This window comes from Xenia sp. Carnegie-2017, unplaced genomic scaffold, assembly GCF_021976095.1.
Source record: "Xenia sp. Carnegie-2017 unplaced genomic scaffold, XeniaSp_v1 HiC_scaffold_16, whole genome shotgun sequence".
NCBI lineage: Eukaryota > Metazoa > Cnidaria > Anthozoa > Malacalcyonacea > Xeniidae > Xenia > Xenia sp. Carnegie-2017.
The window spans coordinates 10,390,917-10,407,922 of NW_025813469.1; the positions used below are offsets into that span (position 1 = coordinate 10,390,917).

General features: G+C 32.6%; 1 protein-coding gene across 1 annotated transcript; it reads left to right on the plus strand.

Moving 5' to 3' along the window:
• Nucleotides 1–840: 840 nt before the first annotated feature.
• Nucleotides 841–13,734, plus strand: LOC124436622. The gene is made up of 6 exons (XM_046986588.1): nt 841–1,207; nt 9,923–9,989; nt 10,528–10,584; nt 11,657–11,722; nt 11,888–11,953; nt 12,368–13,734. Exons 1-6 carry the CDS (start codon nt 1,124–1,126, stop codon nt 13,336–13,338), a joined length of 1,311 nt encoding a protein of 436 aa, XP_046842544.1. The 5' UTR covers nt 841–1,123; the 3' UTR covers nt 13,339–13,734.
• Nucleotides 13,735–17,006: the final 3,272 nt, after the last annotated feature.

The following is a 17,006-nucleotide window of genomic DNA, read 5'->3' on the forward strand; positions in this document are numbered from 1 at the left end:
CTACTGTATTTCTTTTCAACTATTTTTAAAAAAAATGCTTATTAAGAACTCTTTGAAAAAAGTGATAAAAAATGTTTCTGCATACTAATTTAAAGGAAATATTGTCTGTTGTTATGAAGTGAAATATCAAAGCAATAGCACAATGCTTTTATGTATTTTCAGTTCGGCTACAGCTACAAAATTTCAGCTTTGATAGAAAGTTGAAATGTCTAAAATTTTGAAATTTCAAAACATAAAGAATTTGTCTGCAGAGTGGAAGCAGAAACTCTTTTTAGATTTTATTTTGTATAAAAATTCACAAAATGCATGATAAGAGGTTTGTTTTGAACATCTTACACAACATGATGTCATCAAACTAAAAATCGGTTATAGCACGTCTAAATACTTTCACAATTAGATGATTTTGAGAACAGATAAATTGTCCAAAAAATATACAGTTTTATTTTAGTTTTAAAACTTCTTTTGTGACTACCTATAGGTGTATCTGTTATTCAATATATTACGCTATCTGAGGCCACACTTCAAATTACTTTTAACTTTGGTATCTTAAATCTCAAAAATCTAACGTAAATAATTTTTTAATTCGAACTTGCGGTAATTATGAGTCACGCAATGTATCTTACTGATCTTAAAAATATCTTCGCTTTACTTCAATGGTTATAAAGAGATACCTACGTTATACAATTAAGCGATGAGTTTAAACATATATATGATTAAAACTCTCATCGTTTCATAGTTTTTCCAATTTTTAAAGCTGCATCTGTGCATATAAATTTAAAGTGAGACAATTTTCATCTAATGATGGTTTTCAAATTGATACTTCAAATGAAAGCAATAGTTTTATTTTCTTTCTATTGCTACTTTCAAACGATTATATTAGAAAATCGTTGACAAATGTCACACTATCTCGACAATATTAGTTTTAAAAACCCATAAAAATTTACGCCTTTATTGGGAAACAAACTTTTTTTTGATTGATCCATTGTTTTAAGGCGCACGCGCAAAAAAACAGCTCCGGGCAGCTAGTAGCTATTTTATTGGTTCAAATACTTAGCTTTACCATCCACGTAAGCATCAGAAAAAAAAGGAAAGGAAAAGCCTGTTTATTCACATTTAATACTGAATGTTGAAAAGTGAGGAGTACAAGAAGCTTGTGCGCATGGTTCACAATTTCAGTGATCATCAAATAGAAAAAGAAAAGATAGAGGTGGGTCAGATTGTTTTTTAATTTTTACATTTTAGGTCACGATGAACATTCAACAAAAAAAATCAAATATGCTTTGCTTTCCCAAAAGGCAAGTAACTAAATATGTGCAGGCATGCAAAATGTCTTAAGCCGAGCAACTTGCCAAAGGAAATTTAGCTCCGACTGACATTTGTAGCTACAAAGCCTATAAAGGATTCCAGTGGTTAATCGTCACAAATTTCGTTTTCTCACCTTCACAAAACGTAATAAATTTTTACGAAATTGAAGCACAAGCAGTTGACATGAACGTACACCAATTTGATAATTTTTATTTGAAGAAAAATGCATTAAAGTAAACTATTTTAAACTATTGTTCATTGTATAAACTCTATTATATGTTTTTATAAATTGCTAATACAGCAATTATCAAAGACGTCAATTTGCATGTATAAATTATAATTAAAAATATTTTGTGTTTAAGCCATTTTTCCAGTATTTAAGCCATTAAGCCTTTAAATAATTAAGCCAGTGACTAACTGCTCAATTTATATTACCTCTACAGCAACTTTAGAAGTTCATAAAAAAACATTTGAAAAAAGTGCAACAAAACCTCCAGAATATTAGAACTGAAATATTCAAGGCGAAATTGCCATAGGGGGAGGGTGTTAAATATTGACTTGCAAGGTGGCCAGTTCATAATAAGCATTGTGTTAATTTACCATTCATTAGGCTTTATTTAAATTAAATGCTACAAACAATAATAAGGCGGATAAACACAAGAGTGAGTACAGCTGGTCATAAAGTACCGTAGATAGTGGCACAGGGAGACCAATGCCAACATAACAATATTACAACAAGCATTTTGTTTTTAATTTATTTCTTGCAACCAAAAAATGAACATTACTTTAATGATTTAACGCTGGAAGTGATTGACCCAAAAAGAGCATGCAAAACTTGAGCCAAGTAGAAATGCACCCCTGAGGCATGACGATAATGAGTCAGTTTATCGACTTTTCGTCTTTTTTGTTACAAAGTAAAGACTGAAAGAAGTTTGTGTTTTGTAAAAAAACAAACGCCAGTAATCTTATAGCAGACGACAAGATATTTGCAAAGATGTGCAAAAGTGCTTCATAATCATTACATAATATAAGTGTCGTAATAATCTTTAACAGATGAAAATGTTCAGCATTCATAATTGTGACTCATAGTCGTTGCAACATATAACAAATTCACAGTAATCAAAAAAACTAGAAAACGCAATTATTAGCAAAAATCATGCAAATAGTAAAAAGCGCAATGCTTCTATTGATTTCGTCACTGAATGTTTTTGTTTCTCATTTTGACGCCTTCTTGATGAGATAACTATATTTCTATTCACATTTAGTTTTTAGACAACGTTTAAAATATGGCAAAAACTTCATTGACTTAAATTCTTTTTATATGCATGCATTTTACACATTCAAATCCATTCCTAACTAAAACGTGTTTAAAGATACAAAGTTTCTCAAACTATAATTGTACACGCATGCAGCTATATATTGGGAAAAGCGAAATAAATTTTTTGTTCATTTCTCGTTCAATTTCCTACCAAATTTTAATCTTTTCGTTCTTTAACGATGGGAATGTAATGCACTGCAATATATTTCGCATAATATTTTACGTACTTTTTGAGTTATCGTACACACAGAAGGGCCGTAAGTAGCGGGGGAAGGGGAAGCTTGACAGTTGCCCTCCAGACAAAATCGGTAACACTAATTTTGCGAGAATATAGGACTTGTAGACTGAAAAATCTTCACTATTTTAAATTTTATGTACGATATATTTATACTATCGTTTTTTGTTTACCTTTCACTTTGCGTACGAAATACATGAAAGTTTTGCAGGTCATATTTTCCTTTTTAATGTTCATCTACGCTCAAAAAGGGTTCTAAATTAAAGCCTGGATGCTCGAAAATAGTATCGTAAACTAATTTCTTACGGAATAAAGAAATATACCTACTTTCTTTGCTTAAAAAGATATCGTAGTTGCGACTACGAATTTTTTAAAACACATCGTACTTAGATTGATGTCAGATTCGTGTTTTTGTTGTTGCAACAATGTTTTCGCGCCAAAATGACGTAAATCGTACTCGTAGTCGTACCAGTGAACTCCATATATATATATCTGGAATGATAACGACAATACCATTGAGTTCTATAATAACTGGAGGGGCTAACTTTACTGGGGCGAGGATGCCAAATAAATGACGGCCAACGGACGTATTTCCGCTGAAATGATCGCTTTGCAGAAAAATAATATTCTCGACCTCCCTTATGTCTATAGGTAAATTATAAAGAATTTTTCAAAACAAACACATAACACAGGAATATGGATATCGTTTGTTCCATATTCTGTGACGATTTATTTTTTGGCATTTTATAATGCCACCACCGTTCAATTGTTGGATATCGTAGTTTCCACAAAAAGGAACATATCGCTTCTCACAGGTGAGAGTTGTTTGTTTTGTTAGTCTGTCAACGATTGGATAGCAATTATACATGCACTGAAAAGCCATAAATACATATTAAGATTCTGTATTTTGTAAGACTGACTTGAACGCCAAATATACTCGATGTTTTCCTGTTTTTGTTTATAAAATTCTGCATACTTTTCTGTCATTTGTTAATGCATGAAATCGTAAATTTACCCATTTATTTGCAAAATAGTTTCCCCTAAAGCAAAAAGACCCTGCAACATTTTGCTCTGTGAGAAGCGATCAAAAGAAATGATCGTTCCAACGGTACCCATGATTTGGAGCAGAGATTGTATGTTCTGGCTGCTTTAACAACATGCAGGAAAGATCAAGGAGTAAAGATGACTCAAGATGTTATTGACCAGGCAGAGTCTTAAAAATGATAATTGCTGTAAAGATATATGATTATTGTCTGCCCAATCAGAGTATAGTTTAATTTGATCAAAATTCTATGGATGGCACAATGGATTCACTCAGGATGCCTTGAATGCTTTGGTTAAAGTTCACATCCAAAGAAAGATGGCAAAGCGGTTGTGTGTGTTGATGCTTTAATGAAATGTCAATTCTCCAACATAAAATGGAAGGGCCATAAAGTTTGTGTCTATGTAAACATTTGTAACTGAGATTGATGATGACTCAATGCAGACTTTAAAGCTTCAAACTGTATGTTTCATTGGGTTTTATGTAACCTAATGTTTGAATCATGTCATACATTTATCAAAAAAATATTTTAGTTGAGTTGTTTGAATGTTACTAATATCTAATGCACTACACTGAAGCATTAAAGATTCAGTGATGAAACTTAAAGTTACTGTATTGTATATTTCTTATACATATTTCTTATATTTCTTTTAAGAAAAATTTGAGCTTATTTACCATTAGAGTACAGGATTTAGATTTATCATATGGATTATTGCTGCTTACTAAAAGAAAAAGCCACTTTTCAAAGCTTTTCTCCAAATTCTTTTGCTTCTTATTTCATCATTAGATTGATGATATAGAGGTAATACAATACAATAATATTCTAATTTCAAAAAGCTTTTAAGCTTCTAGCATAAAAGGCCAATATAGGTATGTAATTCATTTTGGTTTTTATTGCCTTGCTATGACATATCTACTTTGCATTTCATCATTCTTGTATGGACAAAACACCAGATGTGGATACTCAGTGAACAAAATGCACTACCAACTGCTTATGAAATTTATTATTATGTGACAACTGTTAATCATTCAAATTATATGCAATTTTTATTGCAAATATAGGAAACAAAACAAAGTGAAAAAGAAAGGTAGAAGTATTAAACTACAAATTAATTATAAACACCATTGGAAGCGGCAAGGTTTCATTTATCATTTGCATTTTGCCCAACATATATCAATACAACAAAATCAAAAATATACTACAACTTACAAGTATTTGATGGAGTTTCACCAGAACATCAGAAAAGGTTAATTTTAAGTAATTTCTATAAATATTGTTTGTTTTCATTTTTACTCAAACCCTACAGGGGCGGATCTAGGATCTTTTCAAACATCAGAACATAAACGTCAGAGGCACTCCAGCGCCAGAGGTCTGAGGCATTCTCCCGAGAAATTTTGAATTTCAGAACCTCTAAAATGCCGCCTTCGTGAGATACGCAATGTATTTTGTGGGCATCGTTTTCGGTAAAAACAACACATTTTGCTTACGTTTTTTTTCTTACGTTTTTCAAAAATGAAGTGAACAATACTTGAATGTTTTGCCAAATATTTAGGCTCATTATCATGCCAAATATATGGCTCATTAGCATGTCTACGGAACGTAAAATTTATTTTACAATAATGCTATTCAAAAACAGATATAGTCTTTAAAAATTTCTACCAAGTTGTCAGGCATAGACCCCCCTAGAGACCCCATTCAAACCTCTATGTAATAAGTTAAGTTAGAAATTTGGTACTAGAAGTGACAGTTCATAAATATAGAAAAGCTCAGACTTCAAACCATGCAAGTTTATTGTAACCCTTTACCCATCTCCACATCAGAGCCAGCAAATTCACTTTTTGAGAAAAAACTCAAAATTTTTTTCTGTCAAAGATTAAGAAAATTATCAAAGTGAAAAATTGCAGTTAAGGACAGCTTAATGCCATGAATGTTTCTTAGGCGTTTCACTAGACTATTATCTTCTGTAAGTATATGCAAGGTATGCTATATAGCAATCACTAGTAGCATTGTATTTGCAAATACAAACAGAATGTAACCAACATGTCTTTAATTATATAATTACATGAATGTTAAAATTGGTTCATGTATCATGCTTACTGGTTATGATAAATATCTTTTCATATGATCAAAGCTCGTTTAAATGTAAATCTGAAATAATTTAGTTTGGAAATTATACTGATCATCAGAAAAATTACCTAGTGATCATGAAAAATACTTTGCTGTTTTGCCAAATTTCAAGGTTTATCTGCATACATTGGAAGACATTTTTACTTTATAGAAAATGCTATTCATACATCAATAGCTCTTTGGAATTTATGGCAAACACTCTGATATGAGCTGTAGATTAACACACCTTTACATCTCTACATGAGGTGTTCAGTTAGAAAAGGGGACAATATGTGACATGGGACAACATTTCATGTATGTGAAATACTCAGGTTTAATACCATTCCAGTCAAATTGTCAAAATAAAAAGCTTCATGGATCATAAGACTCAAAATCACAGGTAATAGTAACAGCTTCTCATGTAATCAATGTCAGTTTTCTCAAATCTTAAACAATATGTAGTATAACTGTCCAATGATTGAATGATCAATGATCATAAACTGAAAAGCCCCAAACATTTGTTTATGATGAAGTAAATAATAGTATGGCACCTTATGGCTACAGATTTTTTGTCCATTGAAATATATTTGCAGAAATGTAGGATTTCGCTGCCATATAACGGCCACGATTCCCCAAGCATTAAAGAAATCATAGCTAAAAGTCCTTCGTCAACAACAATTTTAGAAGCATCAATCTGCTTACCATACGCCATATTAACATAAATCGCATCAGACACTCGCATAAATTGACTTTGATATATTGCATTCATGCATACACTTCACTTGTCCTTTACTTACGATTTTCGATGTAAATTTCTGCTGATTAAACTCAAAACAATGTTGGCTTGCTTTTGAACATCAATGACTGAAATGTCGCTCGCGAGATCGTCTTTGCCAAGCATTTACAATTCATCCATAAATTTTTCACCCTCTTGAAAAAATTCCCAGTTTGGAAAGCAGCATTTATGTCAACATATGAATTTGTAAAAGATTTCCATAAATTCCATCTGATTGTAGTTTAGTTTCTATCATGCTTATAAAAATTACTATGAAACCATCAAACATTCAATTCAGACAGTGAGCTTGACTATGTTAGTTCAGTTGGCTATCAGTCGAAATCGGTCAAACCAATCACAGTAAGACAAAAATTCAAATGAACCAATTGTAAGATAGCAATTGGACCCCTTATAGGTCCGGCCACCCCTATTATCGGTCGAGATTATTCCAAACTGTCCACTGATCTGGCCATTGACCAATAAAATAGCGTTTCTGGCTTTCATAGACTCCTTTATAAGTCGAACCAGTCAAGCCACCCCGCTTATCAGTCGGTTATTCCAGGTCAATTAAAATTCAACTGATCTGGTTACCAAGGAGATATTCGTTGCATTAGTCATTAGTTTTCAATAATAAATAAAGCTGGATTTTTATCACGAAGTAAATGCGATAATAAAGTAAGAATAATTAATGAATTTTTAATTAATATGAATAGGTAATTTTTGAATTTCAAACATCAGTCGCGCGACGGATTTGACATACTCTAGATCCGCCCCTGCAAACCTATGCAGACTTGAGTCTTTTTGAAATTTAATGTGAAACTCAATTACAGAAAATCCGTAAATATCGAGAGATTTAACATGTACTTTTTTAAAGAAAGAAGTAAAAATCCTACAATTGTGGCGAAAAAAGCCATTGCCCATTGCATGAAAAGGTGCAAAATGGCAATGATAACAAATAAGCCAACTTCTCTCTCGTGAGCCGTGGAGATGAACTATGATATACTTTTTTGTGTAGACTAAAGAGTTTAATCGATCAAACAAGTTTGACGCTGGTAAGAAAACGACGCACATCTGCATTCATACATGTGTAGCCGACATATAGGTCTTTCGTCGATAGTTATAAATGCATCCTCGTAGGAGCAGATAACTGAAAACCACAGTTGACTCGCTGTTATGAATTTAAGGTTTTTACCTTGATTTTCATCAAAAAATTGCTTGCCGAATCCCAAATACACACATACATTTTCCTCACTCTTTCCTCAGGAGGGAGTGGGAAATTGGGAAATTTTCGGAAAAGCGGTCAATTTCGGTAAATCTCAGCGGCAAAGGACGAAATCCGCCATTATTTGGCATCATCATATATCTAAGGCCGCGCTTGAGATAGCCGCTCCAGTTATTATAGAACTCAATGGACAATACATTTTATAGATATAAAATTGAAGCCAAAGTCCTAGTCTCTTGCGCGGTTTGTACGTTAGTTCCGGTCCTTCAAAGTCGAATATTCACGCGGTTTGTACGTCAGTTTCATTCCCCTGAGTGCCAAACATACACGGCCAATATAAATTTGAATACAAATCGCAAAAGCATAAACATATAAAAAACATCACGACAAACAGCACACGAGGTAACTCCTCGCAAAAGGTTATTTTTTACAGCTGAAACTTTACTACAGTGAGTTCGTTGTAACTAACAACTTGTAACGAGGAAAAGCCAATTGAAATTTACACTGTTTGCTAAAAAGACAATACAATAGAAAATATGACGAGAAAATATTCAAGCATAAATTTTTCTTTCGTTGGAAGGTAAACTTTCAAACGGTGTCAGACAGTGTTTGTCTTTTTTGTCATTTAAGTGGATTTAAAGATCTGTTTTTCCGAATAAAAAAGAAACTTGAATATCCAGTTTCATAAAAAATATTGAGTCTATAACTCGCATTTTTACTTTTTACAGATCGATTGTATTTTTCATCGATTTTGATAGCGCTTGAAACTTGAAATACTAAATGGTTGTCATCTCGATATCAATAATTGAATATCCTTAAAGACTTTGATATGTTTTAAAGGAAAACCGCAGCGTAAGAGCAGATCGACTAAGTTCACCTCATCTTGCTTCTCGATTTCTCACTTTGATTCACTTTCCGTGAACCTTTTCATTCCAAAAATTTCGTTATTTTTACGCTCTGATCAAGATCCAAACTCTACCATTACCAAGGGACAAATGATTTAAAAAAAATAAAATGAACACGCGAGGACTAGAGCCTGACGTGTGATGACGAATGATGACAACAAATATTTTTTTGGCTTCAATTTTTGGCTTCGGTTATCATTCCAGTTATTCAAATGTCGAGTTCACTGAGTCGTACTCGTAGTCTTTGCTAAAGCTCCCTACTGTTTGACGTACGACAGCATCAATACGATCATCAACATTATCTTCAATTTAATATATTATATTTCATGTTAGGGCGAGGTGTATTTATTAAAGGCTAAGATTTGACGAGCAAAGGATGCTCCGTGCCTGAGAAATGCATTATTATATGTTAAGTAAAATACCGTTTTATTCAAACTGCCGTCATGCAGGAACGTTTCGCGAGTAAAAATATTTTGCGTTTATAAAAATATTTCGGAACATTAAATTTTTTTCAAAACACATTGCTACTTTACTAGTTATTTAGTTTTACCTGGCCAAAAAATTGCTTATTTGAATTTTTTGGAGGATGGCAGTCGAAAGATTGCCAATTCAAAACCTTCTTGCGTTAAACAGTAGACAAGAAAGGTTGGAAGCAATAGAAATTTTGTGCTGGGCACTGCCACCAAATCAAATTATGCCTATGTGGATCTTGTAAACAAATATACCGACATTTTGCTGTAAAACTAGTAAAAGGATAACATAAGATTTTAAGATTGTATACTTTTATTGATTGGCGTATGATTTAAGATATTATATTTATGATTTAAATTCCCCCTCCCATTATTAGGTTTTATTTACTTTATGATTGCACGCATCTTCTATATTTTATGTACCACCTGCTCCCAAAACGTCAATATTGAGAATATTTACGGTCCAAATATTCTGTTCAAATCCGATAAACAATATGGTAAAATAATGCGAGACTGTGATTCATACACGTTACTGTTTTTTAGAATATGGAAAATGCTCAAAAACGTCGAAAGTTAAGTACACATAATTACAAATCAGGATGGCGAGAAGGTATTCATTACCAAAATATGTTATTCATTAAGATTCATCAAGATTAATTTGTTCATCACTTTGTAATTTTGAAACAATGGAAACTTTTTTATAAATTCTACAAGTTTCAGCTACATTAAACAATGATCTTTTGACCAAAATTAAGTTTTACAGTACCATTTTCCTCAATCATCGTGGACACACTTTATATTTCTATTCAGACTAAACCACCATGTTTAAAATTTCCCATCTAAATATCCATCTGCATGGTAAAAATATACCATGAAAGATAAACAGTTTTAAAGTATGTTATCAGGCAGACATTTACTCTTATTTGACATGATGAAATAAAAATTTATACTTACATTTTGACTTGGGGCGTACATATATAGTTCAAAGAAAGAAAGCAAAAAATAGGTGAAAAGATATACCAATAAAATATATTGTTTTAGATTTTAGTCGTTTTTCGTTTGACTATTTCAGTCAAACGAAAAATGTGTTCTTCGCAGCCAGTTAAAGTTTATGCAGCTATAATTATGATTTTGTTAAATTTGTATAGATCCTACCTTTGAAGTTCAGAAAAGTTTCTTTTCAGAACAAACCAAGAGCAAAAAAAGTAAGATTCTTTTAATTATTGATGTTTTTGAAATCCACCAAGCAGAATTTAAAATTACAATAATCATAAAACAAAATTTTGATGTCTTCTTTAATTCGAGTGTTCACCAAGCCATCATTAACGAATAAGATTACGAATTCTTGTAACTTATAGTTATATTTTGTAAATCAATAATTAAGGCGCAAGTTCTTACTTTTAAGTAATTTTTGCAAGAATCTTAGTAGCTATACATACGCTGAGCTTATATAAATACCTGTAAATTATCATTTCGAGCAACTTGTTCAAGTTTGCATGCATTCAAGTGTTACTTTATCGAAAATGACTTCCTCAGAGTAAAGACCACTGTTAAATTGTAAAATTTGATGTTTTTTATCGGGGTATTAGAAATAAAAATACAGTACACAAGGCCATTATCAAAAAATAAAATTATGAACTCTTGTAAATTAGTTGTACTTTTGTCAGTCTTAGTATAGCTACTAGCTACGCTCAGCTTACATTTGCTTAAGTTTTTAGATAATATACGAATCATAGTAGCTACGCTCAGCTTACATTTGCCTATTTGTAAATAATATGTATATATCTATAACTTTAAATTATATTTGAACAATACTTTGAAATGATTCTCTACATTGTTTCACGTACAACGACGATCTTCAGATGAAATAACACAATAAAACTACACTTCCGTTATTCATTGAAATTATGTACACGTAATATTGATAAATACTAAAAGCGCAATAAGCACTTACCGGTAAGTGTGACGACACTTGACAAACTTTTCAGATTATTTGTTCAGAAGTTTCTTATGGTTTAATTTCATAATGTTAATTATCTCCTCTAAGCACAGACATGACTTACTTCCTGCTTTACTTCCCGGTGCGCACTTTACTATGGACCCTGTGATAATAAATGGTTTACCTTCCTCTTTACTCACTTCCATGATATTTTTAAAGTTTAAGATCATTTCTTTGGATGTAATGATGTAAAAAAGTCATACAAATATAATTTAGAGTAAAGAAACCTATTACATTGTAAATTTATGTTTTCCATGCTATTGTTATAATTCGTATAGACGGCCTCAGCAACGCAGTGAAAAAGCCACAGCAAAGTGATAAGAAAGAAATCATGCCGATTCAAAGTACGAAATGCTAATGTCTTTATCGTGTTTGCCAAACTTGATTTATTAAAATGCGAGATCTTTGTGTTAAGTAATTCGATGCACAAATCTAGAAATTTGAATTTATTACTTTTCGCTTTTATAAGCAAGTGGTTTTTGAATGACAATCGTTTATGATTCTTGTAGACGTCGTCAGCAAAGATCTAGAAAAGCCACAGCAAAACGAGAACGAACAAGTTACGTCCAAACAATGTACGATACGTGATTTATTGCTCTCTTTCATTAACGCAGTTTAAATTGCAAGTGTCACGGTAATGTTTTGCGTGCTTCTGTTCACATCTGCCAATGAAATTACGCTATTCTCGTGTATTTTAAATGTTCCATAATTAATTAACTACAATATTGCACAAAAATGCCGGAAGTTAAATAAGATCCAGACATGACTGTATTGAGTTAGGAATATGAAGACGATTTAAACAATTACGGATCATCAGTTGAACAACCTAATCATGAAGAACAGGCTGTGAGGAAAACTGCTACAAACTAAACTATTGTAGCGCCATTTTAGGGTGCCTTAAAAATGGCTGCCTTTGTATGACTAAGCGCAAAACATTACCGTGACACTCAACATAAAATGTCTTATAACAGTTATTCAATTTTCTCTAGTTAACGTGCTTGGTCTGAACAATGAAATTGTCACTCGCTTTAACAATCTTACTGCATTTATGAAAAGTCATCATGGAAAAATGAGCTGCTTATTACGCATTCTTAAAGATGTCGAAAAAAAAATTAGAAATGATGAAGCTCTGACCCGAAAAGATAAATTGCAAAAGATGGGATTTGCTGAAGATAAAGCTGTTGAAATCGATCAATGGATCGCAAACATACCTGTTCCAGGACACAGAAGTTTGCAAGATTGGGTTGGAATTTATGTCGAGAATGTTTTTAAGTACGACCCAGAGTTCAACATGAAACTACCATTGCTCAGTTACCCGTTATCGCCTATGAATCAATGGTTCGCTTTCAGCCCATCAAGATCTGAAGGAAGAGGAAGAAGATCATACACGGTGAAAGTTTTCAATACACAAAGTAAAGAAGATGCCGAAAAAGCTCTTCAGGATAAAAAAGATGAAATAAAGCAAGGTGATGCAAACGCACTCATCTATTACCATGGCACACATCATGAAGCTGCTAAAAGTATCATTGATGGTGGGATCAATCTTGGCGCGAGTAGAGTGGGTTCTGATTTCTCAAATGGAGTAGGATTTTATCTCGCCGAAGATTACGACTTTGCCATAAATGAGTTTGCTATGAGAAGTACTCACCCAGCGGTAATCATGTTCATCCTCACAGACCCAGCAAGATGGGAGTGCTTTGATCTTTCGACTCAAAGAAGACGCAATGATTGGAAATTGATAACAGAATACTATAGAAATTTTGAAAAGAATCCTGTTGTGCCTCCAGAAAACTTGCTGAATGAAGCAAATGCATGTGATTATATCAAAGGTCCAATGTCGCAAGGTGATGGCCTCGACCCAATTGAAGAAGAACAGGTTTGCATCAGAACGGAAGAAATGGCTAATGCAATTAGTTCCTCCATCTATGCAGGAATTTTTTGGATAAATAACAATCAGTAATGAAACAGTTTCACTTGACTACACTTTGACACTCCTGAATTGGAAAATCTTTTAAGCTATCAAACTAAGTAAAATAATTAGGAAAGCCATGCATAATAAACGCATAAACACTAACACTTGCACTTTTTACTTCGATATCGATGCATCATTCTGCACTTATCGTACATTTTAAAACCACTGTAACTATGTCATCAAATGTCAGTAAAACTGGTTTATTTGTACATTGATATTATTGAATTTTTGATTTAGCATAACAAAGTAAATGCATTTAATAGATTTTTAATAACTTCATCACAAAAATATAGCGTGTAAATTGAATTCATGCACACTGCACATTAGAATAATAAATACTAATCAGAGTGTAAAAAAAACAAGCAAAAAGGAAAAAAGAACAAACATTATAATAAACTTTGCCATTCATAGGTTATGCACTGATTTTTATCAAATTCAATAAAATGATTGAAAAAATAATGTATGATAAAATATCCGCTTTCTTTGTTACTGAATTTCTATAAAATCCATTATGTTAGAAATTATGGAGATTTTTGGCAGGATAGGGAATACAGACAGACTGCTACTGTATGACGCAGTGTATGTTAATAAATAAAAACACATTTTTAATTTTGAACGGAACTGAATTGCAAAGCCTAAAAAATGTGCAAATCCCACCATATAGTAAATCTATGGCAAAATATTTGTGAATTTTTGCTCAATAGTACCAAATTTGGCTAACTAGTATAGTAAATTCTGTTAATTACACCTATAAAAAACAGCAAGGACGAGAAAGTAAGGGAGCTTCGTTTCAGGTCAAATAATGGCATATAATAAACCTTTTAATTACCCCGCTTTTTTGGTCTTTACTGAGAAATAACGGAGCTCTGTCTTTTTGTACCTCGCTCTACGGACCACGCCCTACGGGCTCGTTGTGTACAAAAACACCTCGGTCCGTTATTTCTTCATAAAGACCTCGCACTCGGTTATTAAGGGCTTAGTAATATCTAATTCCTGCTTTCCATGGAAAACTACAATTTAATTATTCTCTCCACATCATTTCTGTGTACCTTTCTATGCTTTCACTTTTCTAGTTTTCGCCCATAAAAAAAAAATTGTATTAAATTGTACTATCTGGATAGTTAAACTGTTTTCCAAGTGTTTTTCTTTTGAATCACATTTGTAAATGGTTTCTTGTTTCGTTTATTTTTCGTTATGCTGTTTGCTTTACGAATTTTGTTTACATTTAACTTTAAATTTACGCGTTTTGGACCGCGGTAGATTACAGGAAAATAATGGCCAACAAAAATGTTTCTGATCCAATCAAAGAGCCCATTTATCCGTAAGTGATACTTGCTATATAATAAATAGATCATAATAAAACGAATTGAGGCACATAAAAATTGATGCCACAAGAATGAACAGCCATTCATCCCATTGATTGATGTTGATTTGACAATAACAATCCCAGAACATACATTAATGGTTGATGTAGTCCCCATTTACTTGAGTGACCAAAATATTTCATCAGATGTATCCGTAGAAAAACTGTCATTAAATTATACCACGTGGTGCAAAAACACAAAACTACAAGAATTACATGTTTGTAAATGAAGATCGTCCAGGTTGGTATAGTCCTGAGAAGGACTGTTTTTATTGTTGTTGACTGACGTTTCGACAACCTTAGCGGCAGTCATCTTCAGAGTCAAATGAGGAGTAAACGTCAGGTTAGCCGTATTTGTTATCTGGTTCTTACGTCATTGTATTGTGTGTACAGGAAATGTGTATTGTCATTGTGAATTAGCGTGAAGTGAACTATTTTTAGTTGTGAAGTGTGATTTAGATGTGATGTTTTTAGTTGTAATCTATGGGTGTCAAATCTTAAGCTTTATGCATGTTCACCAATAACATTAAGACATATCATAGCAGATTTTCACACCATTTGGCCTTTTTTGTAGTAAAGTGAAGAGCACAATAACCTTGAGCGTGGTGAAGATATTTAAGCCTTAGCAATTTTCAATAAACACAATAAAATTTTAGTCAAAAGTGTGTAGAAATACTTTATTCGCTTTACATTGCTGATGTATTAGAATTTTTGTCCGATGGGCCATTGAACTGCGCCAAGAAAGCGAAATTGTTAACTTATCCTTTAAAAAAGGGTACATTTAACTTTTACCAGTCAACAGAATGACTTGATATTCCATCTCGTCCTTTTTTAACCTAAACCTACCTATTAGCTACATTGACTTATGCATGTTTAATATGTCACACTTTTTCATATTTTAAAGGAAATATTTCTATTTCTTCCAAACTTTGAAGAATTTATTTAACGTTAGGATATGAGTTATAACCAGTAAAATAAAGATTTTGTCGTGGTGTCAAATTTAAAAATTTTAAAAAGAGCAAATACCATGATGAGTGGTCAAAATCATAACATAATAGTTCTATAATGAACTCTTAAAAATCAGAATACTAACCCAACGAACTCTAAGAGGACTGTTTTAAATCTGAAAGACACCATGCATTTTGGCAAGCTACTCATCAGGTGTCGGCGTCTGCTAAATGAGAGCTCTTAGAATCATGCGATATTTATAATGTAAGGAAAAGTTAACGTCATCTCGTCAAATTGAGAAATGGCGCTTAAAACAGAGAATTGAACATGCAATCTTTTTGTCGACAGAGGATGTGATTAGTCAACTTAATTACAACAGCGTAACTGAAACAACAAGCGAAAAAGAAATGTTTAATGTATCTCTCTTTTAAGCGTGATCTCTTAACTTGGAGATGACGTTAACTTTTTCTTACCATTTTTATACATATCGAATACTTTCTAAGTTCTCATTTAGCAGACGTTGACACCTGATGAGTGGTCTGCCGAAATGCATAATGTCTTTTATCTTTAAGCACAGTTCTTTAATAACTGTTGGATTAGCATTCTGTTTTTTAAACAGTTCATTTAAGAAATATTATATTAATATAATGACCATTCACCATTGTATTTGCTCTTTTTAAAACGATTATTAGATTTTTGTGCCAAACTATAATGAAATGTTTTGAATTGTAAAAATATAATTAACTGTGCTTATATGAAAAAGTGAAATACATATGTAAATGTTTTGAAATCTGAAAATATCATGTCGCCTGAGAAAACAGTGTGAAAGGAAGTTTTTATCACAGAATACTGTATTTTGGGTAACTTTAAGCCATCAGAAAATGCCATCGACTAAATGGAAAAGATGCAAAACATCAGTTTTAAAAAAAATAAACTCGCGCATTAGTTGGATTTAAGCAATATAATATTTTGAAAGTTATAAGCATATTGTACAAGACAAGGCGCGCTTTTTTAAAGGTCCGCCTTGAATTTGTCGTCCATGTCATCATCTATAAACTCCTCTTCCTCAACATCATTGTCGTCATCAATATCTACATTTGTGCATGCAGTGCACGACCATACATCTGTGTACTTCCCGCAAAATCTCAAGACATGTCTTGTATGACACAATGCCTTCAAGTGCGACAGCGATTTGCTCAACTGATGTTGATTTAGTAAATAGCTTATTAGCTAAACTGTTCTCTGCTCCATCGTCGGTCGAACAGAATGTTATCGTTCATGAACGGCCCACTCCTGATGTAACAATCCAAAATAAATGACGAGCATTTCAGAGAGATTGGTATGA